Here is a 26,389-nt window from a genome sequence, read left to right as displayed (position 1 = left end):
TACCAAATTCTTTTGGAATGCTAGCGAGGTTGAAACAGCTCTAACTTCATGAGCGTTCACTCGCAGGAGGCTCAAATCACTCTTCTGGCAAGATGAATGAGCCTCCTTAATAATGTATAAATGATGTATACATGAGCGTTCACTCACAGGAGGCTCAAATCACTCTTCTGGCAAGATGAATGAGCCTCCTTAATAATAAAAGTATAAATGATGTATACATGAGGCGTTCACTCGCAGGAGGCTCAAATCACTCTTCTGGAAAGATGAATGAGCCTCCTTAAATGTCCCTTAGGAAAAGAGCCAGTGCATTCTTCTAAAAGGGAAAATGTGGTCTCTTTACTCTTTCATCCTCTCGTGACGAGAGAGAGGACGTGAAGCGTCCTCTTCTCTAAAGCTTCTTTAGGGGGCGCGAGTCCTTCCGAGAACTCCAACCCCTGTGTGGGGAGGACGCCTCGGAGGACGAGAAGCAATCCTTCAAGAATCGTGCACGTGCTCGATCTTCGGCAGCCTGGGAAGCGACAACAGGACCTGCCGAAAGGAAGCCAGATCAGCATGAAAAACCCGTAACCCTCCTTCGGCTTTTGACATGCCCTCTCCCTGGTTTCCTGGGAGTCCGACAGAGGTCTAGGCCTAGAGGCATTATGGGGCCGATCTGACGTTCCCTCCTAACGAGAGAGAGGACGTGAAGCGTCTTCTCTAAAGCTTCTTAGAGGGCGCGAGTCCTTCCGAGAGCTCCAACCCTTGCGCGGGGAGGACGCTCGGAGGACGAGAAGCAATCCTTCAAGATTCGTGCACGTGCACGATCTTTAGCAGCCTGGGAAGCGTCAACAGGTTCTGCCGAAGGGACGCCAGATCGGTGGGGAGCCCCGTAACCCTCTTTGCGGCTTTCGACATGCCCTCTCCCTGAGTCCTGGGAGTCCGACAGAGGTCCAGGCCTAGAGGCATTATGGGGCCGATCTGACGCCCCCTCCACAACACAAGGGGCACTACACTTTCACAACACTGATTGGAGAGCGAGCACTTTAGTCTAAGATTACTTGATGTAATCCTCTAGCAGACACTTCTTCTAGGCCCGTAAGCCATACCACAGGGTTAGGCAAAATAAAAACTACAGGAGGTTAGAAGGTTCATTATTTCTAACTTCTGTTTACTGTGGAGGAAAACTCCTGATTCTAACACGCTTCCTTCTTCCGTAATCAGTCACACATTACACTAATTACATTGAACTTATGCAAAGAAAACATGTAAACGTCATATCTACTAAGTGAGTGTCTACCGAAAGTTCCGGTAGCCTCACCTTACCATGCAGACAACAAAGTCTGAAACTAGGCTAACTAGCTTCAGACATCAAATGCAATGAAAAAATTTACGATAGCGTATGCCTAGCGGCAAATCCAAGATAATCGAAAGAATAATTAGGATACTTAAGCGGCTAATGAAGTTTTCAAAATCCTAGGCGGAGGTCTGTAAACAGTTGTTTACCGACCGGCGACAGAAAAAATATGCATAGAAAAGGGAATGGGAATAGTTCCTGATATCCGCCTCCCACGGCGGGAATGGGTACTACCACCCTGGCCGCCCACTGCGTGTGCCGCGAATTTTTAAATTCTGTCGGACTTCAGAAAATACAGCTAATATATATCTGTCAGGTAAGTTTCATGAACAAAATTAAAATTTTCCTTGCAAACTATGTGATTGTCTACCGAAAAGTTCGGTAGTTACACGTAAACAATTCTTCGAAATTTTCGAAGCCAAAGTTATAAAAACAAATTAATATGCGTATGCCGAACCAAAGATCCAGTACTTCCCTGCAAAAGATAGCCCAGAAGATCGATGGCGATGAAATCCAAAAATCAAGTCAGGAGGAACTGCAAACGTTGTTTACATTCCAAGCGACAGAAAAAATATGAATAGAAAACGGGAATGGTTCCTAATCCTGCCACCCAGGGCAGGACGGTAGATCACCTGACCTACCTGCAGCGTGTGCCGCGAAATTTGAATTTCTGTCGGGGACGACGGAGTCTTAGCTATGTATATATCTGACAGGTAAGTTGATTGTATGAAATTGGAACCTGAGGGAGAGGGGGCTACATTAAACCAAAAATCACCCTGTTGCACTCCCGATACTTCCACTGACGAATCAATGGAAGAAAAGGAAGGTGACACGGGAACACTAGAACTAGCCATAGGAAGAGCAATCGAGGGAGGGGAGCAAACGAATCATCCAGTTGAGGCAAAGAAAACAGGGATTCGTAACAGTGCAAAAATAAGCTCTGCACCTACTGCATGTCGTATGTGGATCTGCAGCTGTGAATGCCTGGGGATATGCATTGACGAGGCCATGAAGACTCCGAGGAATCCAAAATCAACCAAAACGCACACACACACAACACACTGAAAGAAAGAACACGGGCTCAAAACAACCAACTTAGAAGGAGAACAAAAGCACAAGCATCTACTCCCCAAGGCGGTTAAGGAAAAGAGTGGAGCGTCACAAGGTCCAGTGCGTGGTCTCTGACCAGCTATCACCTCTCACGTGAACGAGTTGCAAGGTCTCACAGATTTCTTGCTTTACGATCTTTGATTGTGTTAACTGGTTACCAGCTGGCACTTGGAAAGTTATCCTATTATTAAGACCGAAGGTTTGTTCCGCATATGAACAAATACATTTTACTGTTGTTTTCACGCTGAAAAAAGATATATACATAAATCTCATATCATTATGAAATAGGATGAAAATAGCGAATGGAATCTGTTAATTTTTTACACGAAACATGCTCCAACACCATCTCTTAACAAAAAAAAATAATCTAGTTCACAAAAAGATGTATTCAAGTCATATTTCAACTTAAAAACATTTCATATACTGAAAATAACCTTGTCCCATATAAACAGTTCCTAGAGATTAATTTACGCTAAATAGGAGCAAAAAGATTAATCTGAATTTGAGTTAAATACGGCAAAATATTCTTACCTCTGCTCTCGGCTGATTTTTCCAACCCAAGATATTGATCGATTTGTTTGTCTTTTATAATACTATAGTGTGTAATATGAGAATACATACAGTATTATTTGGAGACAGTAAAGTAAAGCACAACTTAAAAGAGCCAAGAAGAAGATGTAAATTCATTGCTTGTATTACATGAGGGTCTCTTGGCGCTTAGGCCTAGCAATCGATAACCAGACTACAGCCCCATCTATTAACGAAAAAAATACCTAAATCTAGTTCACAACAAGATGTCTTTAGTCATATTTCAACTTAAAATCACTTCATATAAAGAAAAATAACCTTGCCCCATATAAATAGTTTCTAGGGATTAATTTACGCCTATTTAGCAGTTTTTAATTTACTCTAAATAGAAGCAACAAAATAATTCTGAATTGAGTTAAATACAGCAAATTAATCTTACCTTTACTCTCAGTAGATTTATGAATGGTTTGTTTGTATTTTATAATACAATAGTAATATAAGGCTACATACAGAATTATTGGACACAGCAAAGTAAAGGATAACTTTTTAAAAGAGCCAGGGAAAAGATGCATCTTCGTTATGTTTGTATTCTATGAGGCAGTCTCGGCACTTAGCCTAAGCCATCGATAACCAGACAATGGTGCTATAAACCCTACGGCGGGTAAAACCCAGTTATAAATACTACAGGAAGTCCCCAGTTATCGGCAGACTCGGGTAATGGCGATCCGGTTTTATGGCGCTTGTCTAGCACCATAAAATCAGCAATTTATGGCGCCATAACAGGTCAAGTTTTAGTTATTGGCACCATAAGGTGCTAATAATAAGAGTTATGGTGCCATAACATACCTAACAGAGGCGCCATTACCTGGTTATAGGTGCCATTAACCAAAACCTGCCATAAATTGCTGAGTTTCAGTTAATGGCGGTTTTTGCTTATCAGCATTCCGTGAAGAACGGAACCCCCGCCGATAACCGGAGACTACTTGTAGATTGAACAAGCACCACAAAACCATAATGCCAGTAACCGATACCAACGGTAACTGGGGGCTACCTGTGTATACTTCCACATTTACCAGAATGGAACAAAATGATCCTATGAACCCCTTTAAAAATAATTGACTCAAAAGCTTTGTGCTTTTTCTTCATTCAGAATAAATGTGCTGAATGGCCTCCCGGCACTAGTGCTGGGCCATACAGCCTGATTTTCATACATTCATGAGGAATATTCAATTGTTCTAAAAATATTAACTTTAGTATGACTTGTGACCTGGCAAAGAAACAATTTTATGTATAATAGATAAATAAAATACAGTACTGTACCAGCTGCCTAAACTGCCTCATACTTTCAGTATATGGTATAACAATATCCAGTAATTGAGCAAACTAACCAGCAGCTGATATAAGAGTTGGTAACCAGTCAGTGATATGTAACATCTCGTGAGAAACCCGTCCTGGATTAAGAAGTTTTGGAGACCAAATGAAGCCTGCCCCTCGTACTCCTCCCTCCCACATTGATGCCTTGACCTGAAACATAAAACCTATAAAAAACTCATATTTGCATACCTAATAGGTCTGTAAAAATAAGAACCCTGTATTAGAGTAATTTAACAGGGTTCTTCCTGTAGCATTACATTAGCCAATCACATACAGTAAATTATTTTCAGCAATCCATCTGTATAATGGCAAAAAGGAGTGTCCTTTCAGGGAAGAAGGCATATTTTTAGGCCCTTTACTAAAGCATATAGCAAATTTTAAAACAACAATTTTAGCTCACCAAATAAAAATAAAAATATATATAATTTTCAGATATAAAAAGCATCTTCCACACTAGAAATGTAACACTTCAACAGTAAGAGAATGTAACACTTTAACTGTAAGGGTTGAGAACTTAAAAAGACAAATTTTTTAATCAATTTGTATTTTTCATAGCTAGCAAACCTGAGGTCTTAACAATCTTCTAGCACTAGCTGGAAACCAGTAAAAACAATAAGAGATTGTAAAAGCAAGGAATCTGTGGCATCTGGCAACTCCTGCATATACACGGTGGATGTTTGGTCTTCGACCAAGCTCGAACCCCAGCGATATGCCAGTCTTTCTTCCAACCCAGGATATGAGAGGGAAGGCTAGAGGTGGGCAATTAATGTTAAGACCTCAGGTTTGTTAGCTATGAACAATACAAATTCATTAAAAAATTTGTCATTTGTTCATATGTGGAACAAACCTTTGGTCTTAACAATAGGATAGACTTATACTTGGAGGGAGGCTAAGGATATTGTAGTCCTCAACTGGTTAGATTAGCTAAGAACTCGGCAATTGCTAGGCTAAGAACTCAACTACTTAGTCTAGATTGAGAAGGCTTCTGAATTATCTAGGCTAGGCTAGGCTTGGCTAAGACCTTACCCACTTAGGTTAGGTCGTGTTAACTACTTACCAGGTAAGAATGGAATTACTTAGGCTAGACTAAAATAGAAGAGCCAGCATTTCCTTACCTTCCTTCTCCTCGAAGTGTCTTGGCCTAGACCCACGTATCTAACCGTAAAGTAGGCCTGAATCCCAAGGAAGGCCGGATGGCTTGATTGAATAAATCCATCGACTGGAATAACCATGCTTCCAAATCCAATGTAACTTGAAGAGAAGACCCTGGACGTGTCTGTTCAATGAACATGTATGTGAACTTGGTATACAGATGTGGGCAATGGTACACGTACGTGTAAGTTGGTGTACAAAGCAGATGTCAATGTACGGACAAAATTCAGATGCCAACATTATCTGGTGTTCCCAGGTGGTCACCCATCCAAGAACTGACCAGACCAAACTTTGCTGAACTTTGTTGATCGAATGAGAAGCTGTGCTTTCAATGTGGTATGGCCGTTGGCTGGTCATGGCACCAACACGCCCGTGGACGTTGGTATAAAGACATGGGATGAAAATACATATCAAGCAGCTGGATATGTGCTGATCATCGACATGGACAAGCGATGGTTAAGTACGTGGACGAGCAATGAACTACATACACGGACCAGTGATGAAACCCATACTAGTTCGTGTCATGTGGAGCAAAATACATTGGAATATCAGAGAGAAGATCGCTCCAGGGATGCCTTTCTTCCACTAGCTCCACTGCCAACCACACAAACACGAAAGTGTGGGGAAAAAACACGACCTTGTGGGGCAGATGATGAAGCACTCCTTCATTCGTAGCTGATGAAACCACAAAGTCCTTGATCCTCTAACATCTGATATGATGATGAGTCTGTGATGGAGAAAAGGTAGGAGTAAAACTCCTCTCTCTACTTGGTGTCTTACAAGCAGGAGTTAGGAAGAGACACTCCGTTACGACACTTCTTTTTCTTTACAGATACATCAGAAATCCTCTCTCCAAACAAGGGTCCAGCCTCTTGAGGACTGCTTGAACCAACGCCTCGACGGCTCGGTGATAAAAGACAATGATGTCGTATCGGGAAGAGATGATGTCATAACTGGAGGATGAGCGGCCACAGCATCTGACGTCATAGGCTGAAAGGACACTGGAATGACGTCACGACATCTCTGAAGACCAGGGCTGGTCGATGGTCTCAGCCATTTCACTGGCAGAGCGAAAAGGAGCAACCCAGGTGGCAGCACACAAACAACATCCCATCCATGGAAGAACCCGTAGCCAAAGTCATGCCCAAACTACTGCCACCTTGGATGACTTCGTATCTAAAATTAAGTAATTGTATGCATTCCTCCTCTTGGTTGCAGAACTCCAAGACAGCTACAGCCAAACACAGCAGTCCATCCAAATACCATCTCCAGGAAGATCATACTGCTGGTTACAACAGACCGTGATGGTGTCATGGACGAAGTTGAAAGTCACTCCACTGCTCAACAGGCATAGGAGAGACATCACAGACAGATGATGTCACAACATTTAACTGTAGCAGTAAACTGCTGATCAAGGCCAGGGTCTTGCAGACAGAGAAGATGGCAAAACAGAGTATCCTGACATCTCCTACAGTAAGCAGATGGACTCCTAGGATACGTATACGTGATGGATAGCGACAAATCTTCAAGAGAAAAACCATCATCATAGAAATATGGAGAGAGTTTGATCCTAAGAGCAGCAACAACTATGCAGACGTCAAAACCCATGACATCACATGCCCATTCACGTCACAAATCATTCACGCCATCACACAGCAGAACTGTCACAAAGAGCACAATAACAATTGAGTACCAGAAAACGTAAAGTAAAATAGTATTACAAATATAACACTACCCAGTTGAACATCATATGAAAACGATCACAGCAAACCGTAAGGTTGGCATCCCCGTACGATGACATGAATTGTTCGACAGGAAGGGGCTCCAAAACAGCAAGGAACCCACCACCAACAGCATTGACTGCTTAAAGCCTCACTTCTTCACAGCACAAACACACAAGTCAAAAATAGTGAAATGGCATCTCTGTCAGATGGAAGCAAAGAAGGGGGCTCTCAAGTTGTGGGAGAACGCCTCTGCTACCAGGTTCCAAACAATAAACAGGGCTGACAACTTCAGAATCTGTAAATAAACTAAATTTCTCTCTCCCTCAGGAAGATGCAACCTGAGAGATAAAATTCGTCCCGAACATCCCCCAACGCACACATTCTGAAAGACTAAAACATTACAAAGTTCCCAGACATGTGTGAAAGATACATAAAAACATAAATGTCAATACACAATTTTCAAATCAAAACACTAAAGCAAAGATTTGTCTAACACACTGACATCCACGGAACTTCTAGGCTTAATAAAAAGAAATAAAGTGCTGGCTACAATAAAAAACTGGCTTGGAAATGGAAAGCAAAGCAAAACTCCGGTCTCCTTGGCAGTAAAAGAAAGACTGGCATATCGCGGGGGTCCAAGCTTGATTGAAGACCAAACATCCGCCGCGTATATACAATAATCTTTGATTGTTTTTTACTGGTTTCCAGCTAGTGCTAGAAAATTTATCCTATTGTTACGACAAGGTTTATTCTGCATATGAACACCATTTATTTATTAAAGATATTTTATTTTACATAAGCTTTGCCCCTTATATGGTGTGGCTTTAGAGAAAAAAATGCAAGATTGCTATCATACTGATAATTAATCTGCTGAAGTGAGGATTAGGTTTCTATACTTAAAGCTTCCATAACAGTAGCCCACATAGGAAACTCATTAGCAGTGCGTCACACTCCAATACAACATTATGCCTTACCAACATTTGCAAATCCCACTATAACTCAAAATTAAACTAAAAGTGATACAGTTGACTAATAACAAATTTTATTCTAAATATATCAAAAGAAAACTTGTTTGATACGGTACCTGAAGAGGTCTCTTGCATGAATATTTTTGCATAAATTGCTTTTGCATTTATAAAGTATTGAACATCTAAAAGTTATCTTTTGCTTTTGCATTTAGCATAAACTAAATGCTACCTATTCAAACAACATTACCCCTCTAAGTGGCCAATTAGAAGCAGCATTTAGATTAAATCCTCCTGCTGGGCCTCCGTTATCTGATGTGAATAAGATTACTGCATTCTGAAGCATCTGTTGGCGATCTAAAGCATCTATCACATGACCCACTGACTCGTCCAATTTCCAAAGCATGCCTGAAAAAATAAGCCTATTTTATTATTTACCGAGATCTCTTGTATTATTAAATAAAAGAAAAACTGAATTGTTTTAAGACAGATTTCCAGGTGGATACCTCTATAGTAATACCAAAAGACCAATGATACTGTACTGGTACTGAATATCAAGTTACTGAATATCTTATCCCCTTAACAACTACTGCATGTACTCTATTTCTTTACATTTAAGTAAGTCAAATAAGATTTAGTTCTGTATGCTCTTGATTTTTACAAAGGTATTGTTTTGTTTATGTTTTCTCTCCACTTTCTATACTGTTTTGCATACCTTACTAAAGCATCTGGGTTTTCTCAAATGTCATATTAAGTTGCCCAAAGGTGATGTCACACAATTAACTTCTTTTTGCATTTTGATGATATGTCATCAATAAAAGCACCAAAGAAACAAATGCTATACAATGAGCTGACTTATTTCTACCATAAACATGACAAATTTTTAACCAATTTGTATTTTTCATAACCTTACACACCTGAGGTCTTAACATTAGGATAAATACTCAGCACCAGCTGGAAACCAGTAAAGTTTAAAATAATTGTGTACGGAAAGGAATATTGGCATCTGTGCTTGGTCACGAGACATTTGGAGCCACCCACATACCACTCCCTAACTTGTGACCCCGTTAGTTAATCTTCCAACCCAGGCTGGTTAAAAATTTGTCATCTGTCCATACACGAAACAACCTTCGGTCTTAACATTAGGATAGACTTACTCTTGGTGGGAGGTAAGTACTATTAACCAACTGGGAGTTTGCCCCCTTTGATCAGTTTTCTGAATAACAACTGACCATTATTTCAGAATCTAAGACATATATGAATATCATAGAGTCAGATTTCTGGGTTCTACACAATGTCATAGTTCATTGCGTCCGGGGAAGATAAAAAGATCTGTTCTTCTAATAAACCAATTCATCCACTCATGTAGGTTTGTTATCATTCCTCTCCCCCTTGCTAAAGAGAGGAATGTCCTGCTACTGATAGGTATCTTACTGATACTCACCCTAACAGTATGGCTACTTTACTCACCTGTACCTTGATCGTTCCAGCTTATGTTAGTACTCTCTTCTTACTGCCCGAATTAAAGAAGGAGACAGAATTTGAAAAGGAAAGAGGCCAGTTATCTCTTCCATTTCACATTCATATCATCATCTTAGCCAAGATACCAACTGACCTGCCAGGGGGTACTGGATGAGTTACACCATTTGTTGAGCAGCCACCAAAGGACCCAAGGAAATTGCGTCCAAGGACCTCTGGGCAACCTTATTTATATACAGGAATTGAAAGTGGTTTGTCATAAAAATGAACCCACTCTCAAATTTCAATGAACAGACAGACACTTTCTTAATATTACTCAATTTGAGCTTCAATACAGTCACAGACCAACCGTCACAATCATTTTAACAGATATGGTCTTAATTGCCAGAAAGCACATATTGCTCTGATGACCTTCTCTTCTGTATAACCTCATTGGAACAACTTGACAACAAGGAGTAGGCTTGACCGATCGCCTCTGTTTGGCCTGTTCCTTTACGTCAACCACCTTTATGTTCTAGGTGATGTAGATCTTTCTATAACCACAGAGTACTTTGACAAGTCAAACCCGGCCCTCCTGAAGGTCTCTTACGCATACTCACACCGTCCTGAGCATGACTAAGAAATGTATCTGTCATCATGACCTGTGCTGCATTGACTCATTATCCCAGATTCTGGGGTAAATTGGAACTGTTGTTCCTAACTACTTTTGAGTCTACATAAAAAACCTGGGTATCGAGTACTCCCACTCTACCAAGGTCAGAGGAAGACCACCATCCACGGTCAGTTTCCTGTAACGTGACTGATGTATGTGCCTGGTGGTAATCCATCAATTCTACTCTGATACAGAGTATGTTTTCACTTATCAGACCGGAGTTCTTATGTGCCCCAGCCAGTTCACTGCTCCTGATTCATCTGAAGATTACTCAGTGTGAAGTGATATTTACATGCCCAATCACCAGTCCAATGTATATCACCATACATGTAATTACAGAGAGACTTCCCTCTATTCTGACAACCTCTCCACCAGATCATTGTCTACTGACAGAATGCCTTTAATGGACAGAAACCTCCTCTATACAGGGAGTCATGGCCAAAGAGTCATTCTGTATATGTGAGTTAAAGACCTTTGGAGTCGTGTTACATCCGAGGTGACACTCTACATCCAAAATCTTAAAAACTATTAGTTCGAAAAGGGATACTGGGCAACCTCCAGACCTTGAGATATTAATTCTACCTATCGGTGGTGCCTCTTCCCCACACAAACCTGGTAGCGATGATCGTGCTACAATAAACTTTATCAGTCACCCATCTTGGGTCCTCCTTAATTACTGGAACCCATTCTTCCATTCGGGATATGGAGGAACAGGAGAACCTAGAGTTTGTGTAACCTCCAGGTTGTTCCCAGTAACCTCAATGGAATCCTCAGGCTCCTCGAAGGGTGAAACAACCTGAGACAGTTCTTACATTGTTTTTCCATTATACGAGTTCATCTGCCAAACCGGTAGTCTGAGGTCCAACTCCCAGCTTGGCCAACGCGGAATCAAAGAAACTTATTTCGTGTAATAGAAATTAATTTATCGATATAGTGCGGTTCGGATCCCACAATAAGCTGCCGGTCCCATTGCTAGGTGACCAATTGGTTCCTAGCCACGTAAAAAATATCAAATCCTTCAGGCCAGCCCTAGGAGAGATATTAATCAGCTCAGTGTTCCTGTCAAAACTAAGATACACTTAACTTTTCCAATTATATGGACGATATCATAGAAAAACCCCAGGGGGATGTCCTATGATAATATATTCTATTCAGACACGTCCTAATTATCCTCCTGTCCAATGAATTAAGCTGTAAACAGGACATGGCTCATTTGTCCACAAGTAATGTTACTTTCCAACCACGTAACAACCTATGCGGTGATCTGTTACAATATACGGGCATATGTTCAATATGCTACCTTCCAAAGGGAAATCCTATATTGCCAGAAACCACCATGGTGCTATTCTCAAGTAACCTAGCCCAGAACTGTCCCCAACGTCACTTCACCCCACCTCACTCTTGAAGTATGGGAAACCCCACCTTCCCCTTTCAGATATGATGAGGTTCTAATGCCTTGCTTCAGCCAACTGAAGCTCGAACCCTCTATGTTAGATTCATGACTTTAATATAGAAACTAGACCAGGATGGAAGAGACCCATTTGTAGATTCTAGGTTAACCTAGCCAACAACCACATGGACTAGTCTAAGTAGGTATAGTCAATTAAGAATTGACTAACTTATTTTAAGTTGGCAAGACCAGGTTGATCCTGGCTTGGTTAGGTTAGGCTATGCTAACTCTTCCACCAATTAGGCTAGGTTAACTCTTCCACCAATTAGGCTAGGCTAACTCCTCCCTCACTAAGGTAGGTTAAGTCCACCAGAGATGTACTCTTAACTAGGCTAGGCTAGTATAGACTAGCTTAATCTAGAAACTAAATGACTTAGGTTAGGGTTAAGTTGTTCAAGAAAGTTTGGGCTATACATGCTAGGCTACAACCACAACCTTCTAAGCTGAGGTGGTAAAAGTGTTTTGAATGGGTAGCCTAGGCACTAGTCTATGCTTGGCTATACTTATAACCTTACTAATTCGCCCAAACTAAGATAGTAAAAGCATGTTAAGTAGCCAGACCATGCTAAGTCATCAACCCACTGTTAGGTTAAGTTGACATGTACGAAATGTATGTCGGAACCATCTAACCTATGAGTTAGGCTAAGCTAACTAAGAATTGTACCACTCAGACTAATCCAAGATAGTAAATGCAGGTTCGAAAACTAAACCGCAACCATTAGCTAGTCCAAGCCAGCACCTGCATACCCAAACCAGTTAGTTCGGACAGTCTAAGCTAAGAACTACTAACTCAGACTGGCTGGAATAGGCTACGAATTTAACCACTTGTTAGGCTAAAAGATATGACTCAATTAGCCTGGCTATAGCACCTTAGGTTACAAGTGCCCTACTTAGGGTTGGCTACCTTAAGTGGCGAAAGAAAGTTCAGCTCCTCCTTTCGACTTAAGTTTCCATGCAGTTTCATTAATAAGAATGGTTCTACAGTATTTTATTTCTAAGGAACCAAGCTTCCGATTAACTTTAACTACTTGTGTAAGAGTCGAAGCGTTTGGTCAATATTCTTATAGGAACAAACCAGATTATACCAACAAGTATATAAAACCTGGGAATTCTTCTTACCTGTAAAGGTTTGAAGTTTTCTGGGGTCAACCCAAAGTCTGTTAACTCCCCACCATTCAGGCTGTATATGATTACTAAGAGGAATCCATAGCCTTCCAGTAATCGGTGCATTTACGTATTGGAAAACGGACTCTACATGACTCTAACAAGGTAATTCATACACCTTCGTATCCTTTTTCAATCCAAGCACCATGTCAATCCCCGGGGGAAGCATACTGGTAGGTGTCTCCATGCTCCCCGAAAGGTTATTGAATTGACGAATCAAATCAATCACCTCCGCATACAAAGCCAGAAACTTTTTTTTTTTTTTCTCCCCCTCTGGTTCTAACGTACTGTGTTCAGCCACAGGAGACATTAACTCACTCCTATTCTCTGACAAACGTGCGGGTGCGTCATGGCCGACCGACCCTACGGCCACGGCATCTTTGATCTCTAATGGCAGCCGACAGCTCGATCTTGAATAGTCAGTAGGATTTGAGAAAGTATCTATTTGCAATCTAATATGCAAATATGAGAGCAATTTTATCATATTTCATTACTCTGACATCTAGAGTCCATGGAAAAAGTTTCTAAAAGCATCTGCGTATGTATTAAGTTCACCAACGGCATTGTAGTCTCTCTTAGACTCTTTGTAGTGGCCACTGGCAACTCTGCGTCGGCCGCTAGCCCAGCGACCGTCGACGCTTTCGCTCGTTCGGCCTCTTGTAAACAGCTTCATCCTCTTGCTTTGAGCTTACCAAACACTGACTTCTTGACTTTCTTGCTGACTGGGTGTGACAGTCCTGGCCCAAAGATGAAGAAGAATTTACTCTTCTCCTCTTGGTCTGAGGATCAGTCACGAAATCACGTATCCTCCAACGCTTGACTGGTACACGCAGTGACGTCATCGAACTTAGCGATGACACCAGCTAGAGGAAGAAGAGAAGAAGATGAATCAAGCCTTTTCTTTTTGTCTTTCTTAGCAATTTTCTCCTCTAGATCTTGTGTGTACCAATGAGTCAGAAAGCTTATTTGGTTCCGGAGGCAGCGAAGTAGATCAAGAAGCAGTAGGCTGTGACGTCATCGCGGCGTCATGGATCTACGCCCATTACAGCTCAAGCTTTCTTATTCTACACATAACTGGAGCACACAACAGCATAGCCACTTATCCTACGAAAAAATTCATATTTCTCCATGAGTGTGTGCTCCTGAAATGAAAGCGTAATATAATGATGTCACCGAAGACGACGAAAGGTTGGCAGCAGTAGGCTGCGACGTCATGACTACTGCCATTTTGAAAGCGGTTTTGGCTATGACGTCATCACACTTGATGAAAGCGTGAGTCCTGGCTTGAAGATGAAGAAGAAATTATTCTTCTCCTCTTGACACGAGGATTCTTCTCCAACTCTTCACAGCCACAATAGACTAAGCTTCCATCATACACTTGTTCAACAATTACAACTACTTCCTGTGCTTTCATACAATAGGGATGTAACAGTCCTGTCTCAAAGATGAAGAAACTTCTCCTCTTGGCTCGAGGATCAGCTACGAAGTCCCTGTTCTTCCAGGATTGGCAGGAGAACGCATTGGCATCAAAGCCAGTCACCTAAGCTTGTTGACGCCTAAGCGGAAGGATACAGAGGAAAAACTTGCGTCTTTTCCATTATGTGACTTATATCTCCTAACGCTTGTAATTTCTCTCAAAAAACAATGTGCATCAAAAATCTCCAAATCCGAAAGCATAGTTGTAAAGTACTTTTGTATATTGAAGTGAAAATGGCAGCATGTCTCCGTGAAGGCCGCAGCTGTGAAGTGACGTCATGGCGGTCGCCATGTTTTTTATGTCACTGAGCATCTTGAATGCGAAGCCAGCATCGTACCAGAAGTACAAGGCTGCTGTTGTTATTCTCGTAGGCATTGCAACCCGACATTAAAGGCTGCCCTGTTGCACTATCTTCTTCTTTACTTATGGCGATGCATCCGACCGCCATTCAGTGCATATCAGGATAAAAGGGACCTTGGATGGCAGCTCGACGTTATATAGCAAACTAACTGTCCTTCTTGGGTTGGTACTGATAAGCCTAACGCCAACCACATACCTGCATCAATTCTGCCCACGTATCTGGAACGAAAACAAGATGGCAATGCACACCTCTCCCCGCAGGGAAAGGAGCACAATTATTCATAATTACTTCTCAAGGCACACCCTCATACACCCAATCTTTGGATTTACAGGCAATCCATATGAATATGTGATATTCCAAAGCACAGGCAACGAATTAACTGTACCTTAAGTCTTCCTACACCTACGACTTCCTACATGATGAGTACCTCGACGCGAAATTGTCGAAGAAAATATCCGGGCGTTTTTCTGCTTCTTGTGATATCCCGGAAGTCTTAAAGCAAGAGAAGACTTCATGTTCACATGCCCGGGAAATTCAAAACAATAGGGGGCAAACTAAACCGGCTTTAAAAGGACGGAGGCAAAGCACGTCCTCTCTTAAAGGCGGTAAGAAAATAACTAACGGGGTCACGAGTTAGAGAGGGGTATGTGGGTGGCTCCACATGTCTCGTGACCAAGCACAGATGCCAATAGTCCCTTGCGTACACAATTATTTTAAACTTTACCGGTTTCCAGCTGGCGCTGAGTATTTATCCTTATGTTAAGACCGAAGGTTTGTTTCGTATATGAACAAAGACATTTTTCTCTCTTCAATGGCAGTACTTGCAGTTGGCAATGTAATACACTCAGTACAATATTTATTTATTACTTTAAACCTTATATCTGATGGTTTACTTTCTTTCTTTTCATAGTTATACCTATAGTAAGGAGTTTATATTCAATACATCTAGCCTATCTTTAGCACAGAACTGTCCAGGTCTTTTCAAGTGTTTAGAAGGAAAACTTTATTCCTACTTTATCTAGGTAAACCATAATTTAACTCAGTTGATTTACTTTGTACTGCTGTCAGACTTTATCTCCATCCCTAAATAAAAATGCCATAATCTATCAATAAGGTTAAAAACATGCATGACTTCAGTTTTTGTCACTAAACTAAAGAGACAAAATGCAAAAAGATACCATAACATGTTATTCTCAAACATTGGTCAGTTCCACAGCCACTATAACATAGTCTTTGGTTAGATTTCTTTTTTTTAGGGGTAAACCCAAGCACATTTTCTGCTGCTTGCTTATTTTTTTAGCATTCACTTCTGTTTTTATTTGTCTGTCAATTTTTTACTTGTTAGTAAATATATATAATCAAATACACATCTCGTTGAGTTGTATGCATCTTAAAATCTGGCTTTACTACCTTTACTGCATGCAGTTCAATCCTTTTCTTCCTAGCTCATGCATTCATATCTCCCATTTAGGTTTGGTAAAATACAATTCCTCACAGTATGTATATTAAAGATATATGTACCGCTGAGGGCCAAACAGTAGTTTTACCACTGGCTGCTCAAAAGTACAAGTTTATACACAACTAGAATTACTACAGTACTACCGTTTAGAACCAGTTAGTACTCATTTTACTGAAATTCTAACTTTTGTAGTTTCAAAGAACTATTATAGATTTGAGTAATGCAAACAAACCTTGGTTTAATAGTGACCTTCTAACTTCATTACAGAAGGATTCCAGCATGCACTCACTAAGATTCATATTAAAAATATATTTGGACTCTTCTTATGGTAAAAATGATAATTCTTAAAAAGAAAAAGATTAGGAGGCTTTGCTTTGAGTACCTTATATTTCTGCTTATAAGACGACCTTTAGATAAGACAAGGCCAAAAATCATGGCAAATTTTCATGAATTTATCTCCTATCTGTAGTATAGGACGACTTCTAAATTACAAAACCGAAATGGTTTTTGGGAGAAAAAGTTATTATTTGCAAAAATTAAACAGTACATTAAATAAAGGTTGTTTTCCTTGTTGTATTCAATAACAGCATTACTATTATCATATCGTTACTGTATTACAGAATATAAACATCGTTATGTACATCATTTGCATTTGATATTGTTTACATTCTCAAAATCTCGGCTGATTTGAGTATCATCAATATCTTCATTGCCATTATTTGTTAGAGTAGATATAATTCGGAGATACCTTTTATCATAAATTAACGAAGTTTGGTTGAAAACATGCACATATTACTTTACTTCATTGTATAAGCATTAAGTAGGTGTGATTTCTCAAGTTCCGAACATCTCTGCCACCTGGCCATTTTTTGTTTTATTCAGCCTCAGCTATAACCTGCAGCTTTAATTTACTAGTATTCTTTTTTGAGATCTCCATTGCATGAGAGATGAACAAAAATGTATTTTATTTTTACTTATGGAAGCCACCATTCAGAACCGGCAGGGTTTAACAATTTTAACGGAGCTCTTAATAAACGCTCGATAGTTACGGTAAATGACGTCAGCAATCATCTGTTTCTCAATTCGGTTGTTTATGCCAATACATGTTACAATAATCGCTTTATCCAGAATTCTAAAAACCAGACTTTTTTCAGTGGAGGATGGAGGAGCATCATTAGTATTACAATCGATGAGAGAGAGAGAGAATTGCCTTGGTCAGGTTGTTACACCGTTAGATATCCACTTCCAAAGTCAAATAATAGTTGTATTGAGAATAATGATAATTTAAATAAAACATGTTTTACTGTAATCATATTGTATGTATTAGCCATCTGCATTCTAGATTTGTTTACAGTCTCAGCTGATCGCATTTTACCGATATCATCACTGCCTTTAGTTGCTGAATGGGAATGGAACTTAATTTAGAGATATGAACATACATTCCTGTCATAAATGATCAAAGTTGGGTTTAACAAAGCCGAGTCTATGTTTTTCATAACGAAGGTCAAAGTAAAGGGAAACCATTGTTTTGCTTACGTTTCATCGCCATTTTCAAACAACCGCTAATAATACAATAATGAATGATAATTATCGTACACAATTATCATTCATATGACTGAATTGCTCGAAATAGTTACAAACAGCTTTACATGCTGTGTCACTTGACGTTTGCAGTGTTTTGTTATATAAGCATGGGGGAAACGTGAAAATAGTGTCATAAAATCATTTAAAAAATTATGATAATTTGTATATCAACAACGAAGCCGAAGTTGACTCGCCAGAACCAGACTGGAAACCCTGTGATGGTGGCACATGTGACTAATCTTGTGATATGTATGAGTAACTTTTAATGAAAAATGAATATTATGTTATCCTAAATGTTATTACTACTGTAATTACACTACCTTTGAAATTGCTAAAAGGTTACCAAAAGATGAAGGTTGCTGTGAGCCAACCATAACTCAATGTTTACATTTTCTCAGCTGGGATTGCATAGGGCTAGATAAAAGTCTGTTTCATTGATTTTGAATTATTCCTCAAATAGGCCATTTGTTATGAAGAGATGCCAATAATATATAAGATAAAAATGGTTTTATTATCACTTTATTTCATAAAATGAATCTTCATGCGTAGTGGTGGTTTGGCTAAGCACAGAGGCCAAGGCTACCCTATGATACACATCTTGGAATTCAAGGTTTGATCTTTAGTATTGCAGTATAAGACGACCCCCAATTTTTAGGGGTGAATTTTAGGCTTTAAAGGTCGCTTATACGGAGAAATATACGGTATTCATTGTTTTGTGCATAAAATGGGCAATACATAACCTAAATACTAATGTCACATAAACGTGAAGAAAAGTACTATGTATACCTGCAAATTTCCTTCTGTTTTCATCTTCAATATAAGAAAATTTCTCAACAATTTCCTTAGGCGCTTGTAATGGAGCATATGGATTCCCTGAATGAACAGCCAAGTGGGCTAAATATAGGAATAAAGGCTTGGATGCATTGTGCTTCTGAATAATATTGACAGCTTCATCAGTGAAGAGGTCAGTTGCATACTTGCCTGGAGAATAAAATGGTAAATGAACTAGAGAAAAAATGGGTTAAATTAATTCTGTTAACAGCATCTTTTTATAAACTTTCTAAAGCAGTAATAGTTTTAGTCCAGAAAGAGATACAACTGTCAGAATGCAAGTAAGATATATTTTACCAAAAAAATCAACTTCTGCTAGGGGACAATGACATGGAATCTAAAATTCACTAATACCTTTATGTATATATCTTTGCCTAATCTTTAACATGGCATCTACTGTTTGTTAAACCAGGCAATAAGATTTAATACACAATAAGTGATTTGTATAAAATATTTTGGGCAATATAATCATATGAATATCTAATAACAACCTATACACCTGAACACTGATCTTGAAACCTTGCATACTTTCGAACAATGAAAGAAGGATCCATTTGCATCAAGATAAAACTGAAAACTTCAAGTCATTGTTAGATACAGGAAGCAATAAAAGTGCAACAATGGGCAGTACCTGAAAAAATTACTTGCAACACAAGATCAAAATTCAAGGCAGTCTCTTCATCTTCCTGCTATTCCTTTGCATATCTAAGAATGACAAATCCAATGATTATATCATTACTCATTAGTCTTAATACATTTACACAAAACTTATTTAGTAATTATTTATTTATGCAGCCTATTTCATACAATGTAAATAACTGAAATATTTCCTAGTCTGAATTTACTAATACACCTACATAAATGATTCTCATGCAGTGTATCAATCCCATACACACATTGCATCAGTCAGCCATCTCCAACACCTTCACACTACCTGGATAGTAAGGGATTTTTTTTCCACCACTTCCACTCCATCATCCTCCCTCTTATCACAATTGAATTATACACTCTTCAACAAACTACCACCCTCCATTATTTCTATGAATCTCTAATTGTTCCAAAGCCATATACTTACCCCAAACTACTTTCTTAGGAGAATCCTGGATGTCAATCCAGTACCAACCATAAAAAACTGGTTATTCCCTCCCAACCCTAGCCAGGTATGCCCCAGGGTCGAAGATCACGACCTCTGACCTCCAGTCCTTTCCTGGCCACTGTAGCTTTCACACGTTTCAGCTTGTAGTCCGTTACCGGCCCGTTTCCTTTGTGTTTCCGTGTGTGTGCGTGTTGAACGCATGTGTGTTGGTGTCGGTTTTAAGTTGGAGGCTTCTTTTCTATGGGGTGGCCCTGGTCCTGAGGGCAGGGCTTGTGGGGCTTTTCTCTCTCCAGTGAAGATAGACCCCCACACTTTATTCAACAAGTGTTGGGGTCGCCATTTTTCTGTGGGGTCACGTGTGGTGAGTTTGCTGCATGGACAGAACATCATAGGATCTGGCATGGGCAAGGAGGAAGAGAAAGTCTCTATCCCCCTCCAAGAAGTCTTCCTCGGAAGTTCCGAGGAGTAGAAGCACGAGCTGGGGGCCAGGAGGCCCTTCACCGTCCCCAGTTTCACTTCAGCGGAGTGTCAGAATTTTTCCCCCGTACACTCCCAATGAGGGAACCTAGGCGAGTCCGTTGCTGGGCCCCCGCCAATGGCGGGACCTGAGGAGTCCTTTTCATTGCCCCCACAGAATGTGCCGTTGGACAATACCGCCTTTCTTCAAGAGCAATGGATGTGTGGTGGTCTGCAGGCCGCCCCGTCGTTGGACGTGCTGGTAACGGCGCTAAGCGCCGCCAAGTTCCTGCCTCCCAATGCGGAGTGTCCCCTTGTGGAGTGTCCCACAGCGGAGTGTTCTACTGCGGAGTGTCCCAGTTTGGAGTGTTCCGCTACTAAGAGAAGTGCTCCGCTCATCCAGCCAAGGCCTCCATCAGAGTTTTTCTACAAGTCAACGGAGCCCCTGGGTCACATCCCTGGAGGGATTGGCACCCCTCGGAGGCAGAGGGAGTTGACAGGTCCCTCAATGGGCCAGACCCGGTCCTGGAATGGCGCCCCTCGCACTTTGTTCAGACTTCCCCATGGAAGTGCTTCAGCAGAGGGAGGGGCATGTCGGGGGGGGGGTTGCACAGCAGCACGGACTGCTCAACCCCCCACTCAAATGATGCCCTTACAGTCGACCCCCTCCCCAGGCAGACGTGGTTCCCTCAGATGAAGTTCCCCATAGGAGGGGGTACGAGGCATAGAGGCCTGCGACTCCGCTTCCGGCGAGGCTCCCGCTTCTGCTGGTAGCCTCCAGAGTGAGGTGTCCAGCTGCTCCGGAGCACACCCCATCCCCCATTGTGGGGCCTGCTCGGTATTAAAGGGCGGCAATGATGAGTTATTCCTGACCACCCAACTGCTGACCCAATGGACGTACTGGGTCCTGATGTGGAGAGACGTGGTTCTCGCTCACCTCCCAAGGGGCTACCCAGATAGGGAGGCGAAGGCCCTCCGGAACGTTCCAGTGTCGGGAAAATCCTTTTTACCGGATTGCCTGGAAGCAGAAGCCATCGAATGGTGGAGGAAGGGAGACCAGGACTCTGTCATCTACAGAGTGTCGTCCTCGGGCAGGCAACCGGTGCAAAGACAAAGTATCAAGTCACAGAAGCCAAGACAAGGACCCAAACTGGGGGAGGGGCCCCCTTGGGCATGTCAGAATCATCTGCAGGAGGTTGGAACCATCAGGGAACGCAGCCTCCCCCTCCTCTTTTAGAGCCAGGTCCATGCCCTCTTGCAGAGGTAAAGGCGGCCGCTTCCCTAGGTGGGGGGTTGCCTCTCCAATCGTTGGCAGGACTGGGAGGATCTCAGGGCTGATCCCTGGACTCTCCAGGTCCTCAGGGATGGTTACCGGATCCCCTTCCAAGACATAAACCTCCCCTGATGGGGGAGCCACACAGCGGGGCGTTCAGCCCCCGGACCCCTTGTTCTGTGCAGGCAGCCTTGAGGAAAGGGGACTACATGCTGTCCCTGGACCTCAAGGACGCATACTTCCAGGTGGGAGGGATTGACGTACCAGTTCAGGACCCTCTGTTTTAGCCTATCCACGGCAGCGCAGGTATCCTGAAGGATATTCTCCCTCATGTCTGCCTGGGCCCACTAGAAGGGCATGCATTTCCTGCGGTACCTGGATGATTGGCTACTCCTTTCCTCCTCAAAGGATCTCTTGAGGGAGCAAAGGGACAAACTCCTGAACCTCTGCGCTCGTCTAGGTATTGTCCTGAACTGGAAGAAGTCGCATCTGGAGCCCACCAACTTGGGAAAGTTGGTGTACTTGGGAAAGGATCTAGATACAGTAAGAGCCAGGGCGTTCCTGTTGGAGGAACGAATATCCAACTTCAAGATCGTAGTGACCCCCTTCCTGACAGACACGCCCCGACCAGCTCAAGAGTGGCAGAGGCTTATAGGCCACCTCGTCTCCCTGGAGAAGCTAGTACCCCAGGGAAGGCTAAAGATGAGGCCCATCCAGTGGAACTTGAAGAACGGGTGGGCCTCGGACAGGAAGAACCCATAGGAGTTGATAACTCCCTCTCAGCTGATAGCGGAGGCCCTTCACTGGTGGCTAGACAACATGAACCTCCAGCGGGGGGTTCTGCTGGCGGACGTCCCTCCGGAGATGCTCTTGTTCAAGGACACGTCGAGGGAGGGCTGGGGAGCCCTCCTACAGACAGAATTGAGGGAGGGGGGGAGTGGTTGGATTGGGAGCGCGAACTCCATATCAACAGCCTGGAGCTCCTCGCCATCCTCAAAGAGCTCCAAGTCTTCGAAACCAGCCTGGGGAACAAGTGAGGGGCAGTCATGTGCGACAACGCCACTGTCGTTGCTTATGTCAAACAGCAGGGGGGTCTGAGATCGCAACCCCTGTGCTCCCTGGCGGACACCGTTCTAGTGGGCTGAGAATGCCAGGATCTCCCTGTCAGCGAGGTTCATTCTGGGAAAAAGGAACGGGATCGCTGACGGGCTCAGCCGGCAAGGCCAGGTCTTAGGGGCAGAATGGTCCCTACACCCAGCAGTAGCGGGCAAGTTGATCAGGACTTGTTCGCAACAAGCCTGAACTGCAAGCTCCCGGTGTTCTGCTCCCTGGTCCCAGACCAGGCATTGGTGTGGGAAGACACATTCTAGCAACCCTTGGACAGGCTAGACCTCTATGCATTCCCCCCCTTAGGAGTCCTCAGGCAGGTCCTCAATTGACTCCGGACCTCCAAAGCAGGTTACCAAGCAAAGTGGAAGCTCTTCGGGGCCTGGTACAAGGGACTGAACTTGGACTCCTTACAAACCAAGATTCCCCACATCGCGGGATTCCTAGTCCATCTCATAGAGGATAAGGGGCTCTCCATCACAGCTACCAAAGGGGTCAGGGCGGCCTTGAGCCAGGTCTTTTATCATAGAGGGGTAGACCTGGGGAATTCCAAGGACATCTCCCTACTCATTAGAGGATTCGAACAGGCCTGCCCACCCAGGTCCCTGTCAGTACCTCTCTGGGGCATGGCCAGGGTCCTGGCTGCTCTGAAAAAGCCCTTGAGTGGGACACCTGTCCTAGCAGGTGTCCCACTCAAGGAGTTGGAGAGAACTAACCTTCAAATTCATGCCGTCCTTCATAGCCAAGACCCAGAACCCATCGGTGGTAGACGAGCGGTTCGTGGAGTTTTCCATTCTAGTTCTTCCGAAGTCCAAGTATCCCAAGGACCTGCTCCTCTGCCCAGTCAGGGCAGTGAGGAAGTATCTCAGCAGAATGGAAGGACTCCACCCTCGTATTCATAACCTCTTCATCTCTACCGGGGGCAAGAAGAGGATGGTCGCGAAGAACACCGTCTCCTTCTGGTTGAGGGGACCATCAGGAGGGCCTACGAGGGAGTGGGGCTGGTCCCCCCACAAGGTGCAAAGCCCCATGACATTATGGGTATAGGCACCTCCTTGTCTTTCTCCAAGAATCTGGCCGTCAGCCAGATCCTACGGGCAGGGGTGTGGAAGAGACAGTCCACCTTTTATGACACATTACCTCAAGGATTGCACGAGGAGGTCCTTTAACGCCTTTGAGATAGGGCCAGTGGTGGCAGGCCAGCAGAGGGTCTAGCCTAGCCTAGGGGGGTATGCATTGTATGAATGCGTGTGTGTATAAGGTGTGTCCATCCTTCGCATCCTATCCTGCTCCTCTTCCCCCTTTCCCTACTGGGCCTTCAACATAATCACCAAAATTCCTCAGTCTTCAGGTGAGTCTATGAGAGGCACCAAAATTCCTCAGTCTTCAGGTGAGTCTATGAGAGGAATATTCGTTTTTACAGACCACTGCATTACACTCATAGAATTTTATTCCCTCCTCTACCCACCAGTCGGGATTGCCTCCATACAGCGAGGGAATCCCCACCTCCGCCCTAATCCAGTGGAGTGGATCTCCCTCCTCTTCACCCTCCTCCTTCCTTCCTGAAGGAGGCTGACCTCTTCCTTATAGGGACTCATCCTTCCCTAGATACTCCTGCCTCCTAAGGATTAAGTCTCCTAAGAAAGTAGTTCGGGATAAGTATACAGCGTCGGAACAAATCACAAATTTTAAGTAATTCGTATTTTTCCTAGCTATACTTAGCCCGAACTACAGAATTCTTACGCCCACCCTTCTGTCCCTATGTATCTGAGGGCAGGAACTCTAGGGGTGTGGAAAGGACTGCAGGTCAGAGGTCGTGATCTTCGACCCTGGGGCATACCTGGCTGGGGGTCAGGAGGGAATAACCAGTTTTTTCTGGTCAGTACCGGATTGACATCCAGGATTCTCCTAAGGAAGTAGTTCGGGGTAAGTATAGCTGGGAACAATACAAGTTACTTAAAATTTGTGATTTTCATACTCTTACCATTCTTAATAGTTTTGCTTACATATCTTTGCATTTCCCACACCAGAAAACTATACATTTTGAATTGACTGAGCAGCAGAAAATCACAAGATTGTAAACTTTTCACTTCCAAATACTCTGGAACAATTTCAAAAAGAACAAAAATTTTCATAGCTATTTTATGAAAATAGCCAAAATGGGATTTTGGCTTCCAAATGATTTTTAAATTATCATAAAAAAAATCCTTAAAACTAAATAATGTTACTGCACTTACAATAACTGACTGACTTTTACAGACACTGCTACAACTAGAAATTAACCCAGAAAACAAAAATCTGGATGCAGGTGCCAAGTATGCTTACCATAACAGTCATCAGCAACAGTCATATTTCGACGAAAATCGTAACCCCAATAACCAGGCTGAAAAAATTAAATATGAAATAACCAATCTAAATTGCAAGATTTCTAAAACATTATTGTACACATACATGTTCTCAGATACAAAAAAAGTTTCTGTGTATCTAAGTTATACAATATCCAACTTTTTCACTGCTAATTTAGTGTTTTATAGAAATCAACATAATATAAAGAATAAAGTTCTGCACACCAAATTCTTTACATAAGTAACATAAGCAATATTTATATGCAATAAGTGATAATCAAGTTTATCTAAATGCATAAGGATTATGCTCTAAATAGGTGATTGTAAAATGTAAAGCAGTTTACCTACTTCCATAAAATTCTAAGTCAATTGCATTCCCTGGCCAACTGATTTTACTCAACACAGCAGTTATTTGCATTACCAATGAACTAACCAATTGTATTGTTTGTTTGTTTGTATGGTTTTTTTACGTTGCATGGAACCAGTGGTTATTCAGCAACGGGACCAATGGCTTTACGTGACTTCCGAACCACGTCGAGAGTGAACTTCTATCACCAGAAATACACATCTCTCACTCCTCAATGTAATGGCCGAGAATCGAACCCGCGACCACCGAGGTGAGAGGCAAACACCAAACCAACCACCCCATCTGCTCCTTACCCTAGTGCCCCTCCAGGCTTGTACGGGTGTGGTTGAACGGGACGTTGTCGTTTCTTTGCCTTATACTGTGAGGGATACTGGGAAACCCTCCAAGAGGCAGAACTTTTCAGAGATTTCAAAGGTGAAGATCTCACCTGTTGCTGAGGAGGAGGAGGGCTTCTTGAACATGTCTCTGACTTCGATACTGCTTGATGTGCTAACCTGTCTTTTGTACCTGCTCGTTGCCAGTTAATAGCATCTTCCAATTCAATCCTCGGAAACAGGAACTGCAACTCAAGCAGATCCCCATTTCTGAGAGATGACAAAGACTCAGAATCCACTGAATTTGCCACCCTGGACAGTGCTGCATCTCTCCTGGCCAGGAAGTGGTTGGCCCTCAGGTTGGAGCTAAGGTGTGTCAGATAAGAAATGACTAGCTCCGAACTGCAACAATTTATTCAAAGAGGAAGGACTCACTTAAGCTCCCTCAGTCCTACCTGAAACAATCTTTGCTATCGCGGTGGACCATAAGTCCAGCCAGGAGACCGTCTGGAAGATCGAAGCCACATTAGTCTCCATACCCTAGAACTCTTGAGATGGAAAGGGAGGGCCTTCACCCCTAACCTGTTCCAGGGTTCCAATTTTATTGTGGACGATAAATTAAGATCGTGAAGGCAATGAAAAGGCACCAGTGCTCTTATAGGCAGTCCCCACTTATCAACAGACTCGGATAACTGCCATGAAATTGGTGATTTATAGCAGTTATCGGCAGCGCCACAAGGTGCCAATAATAGTGTTAGTTTATATAAAGGCACTTTTTTGGACAATTG

General features: G+C 42.5%; 1 protein-coding gene and 1 pseudogene across 9 annotated transcripts in view; both read right to left on the bottom strand.

Moving 5' to 3' along the window:
* LOC135220698 (arylsulfatase B-like) overlaps window positions 1-26,389 on the bottom strand; it is a 160,173-nt gene that overhangs the window by 26,236 nt on the left and 107,548 nt on the right. For all 9 annotated transcript variants that reach the window (XM_064258101.1, XM_064258099.1, XM_064258100.1 and 6 more), the window contains exons 5-8: window positions 24,901-24,958; window positions 18,599-18,793; window positions 8,437-8,594; window positions 4,360-4,495 (exon numbers count right to left, since the gene is read on the bottom strand). In XM_064258101.1, coding sequence (XP_064114171.1) covers window positions 4,360-4,495; window positions 8,437-8,594; window positions 18,599-18,793; window positions 24,901-24,958 — 547 coding nt within the window. The remainder of the gene's footprint in view (window positions 1-4,359; window positions 4,496-8,436; window positions 8,595-18,598; window positions 18,794-24,900; window positions 24,959-26,389) is intronic.
* Window positions 5,729-5,847, bottom strand: LOC135221597 (5S ribosomal RNA; annotated as a pseudogene).

This window comes from Macrobrachium nipponense, chromosome 2 (assembly GCF_015104395.2).
Source record: "Macrobrachium nipponense isolate FS-2020 chromosome 2, ASM1510439v2, whole genome shotgun sequence".
Lineage (NCBI taxonomy): Eukaryota > Metazoa > Arthropoda > Malacostraca > Decapoda > Palaemonidae > Macrobrachium > Macrobrachium nipponense.
Note: the sequence above shows the minus strand (reverse complement) of the source record. Positions and strands in the feature narration are given on the sequence as shown.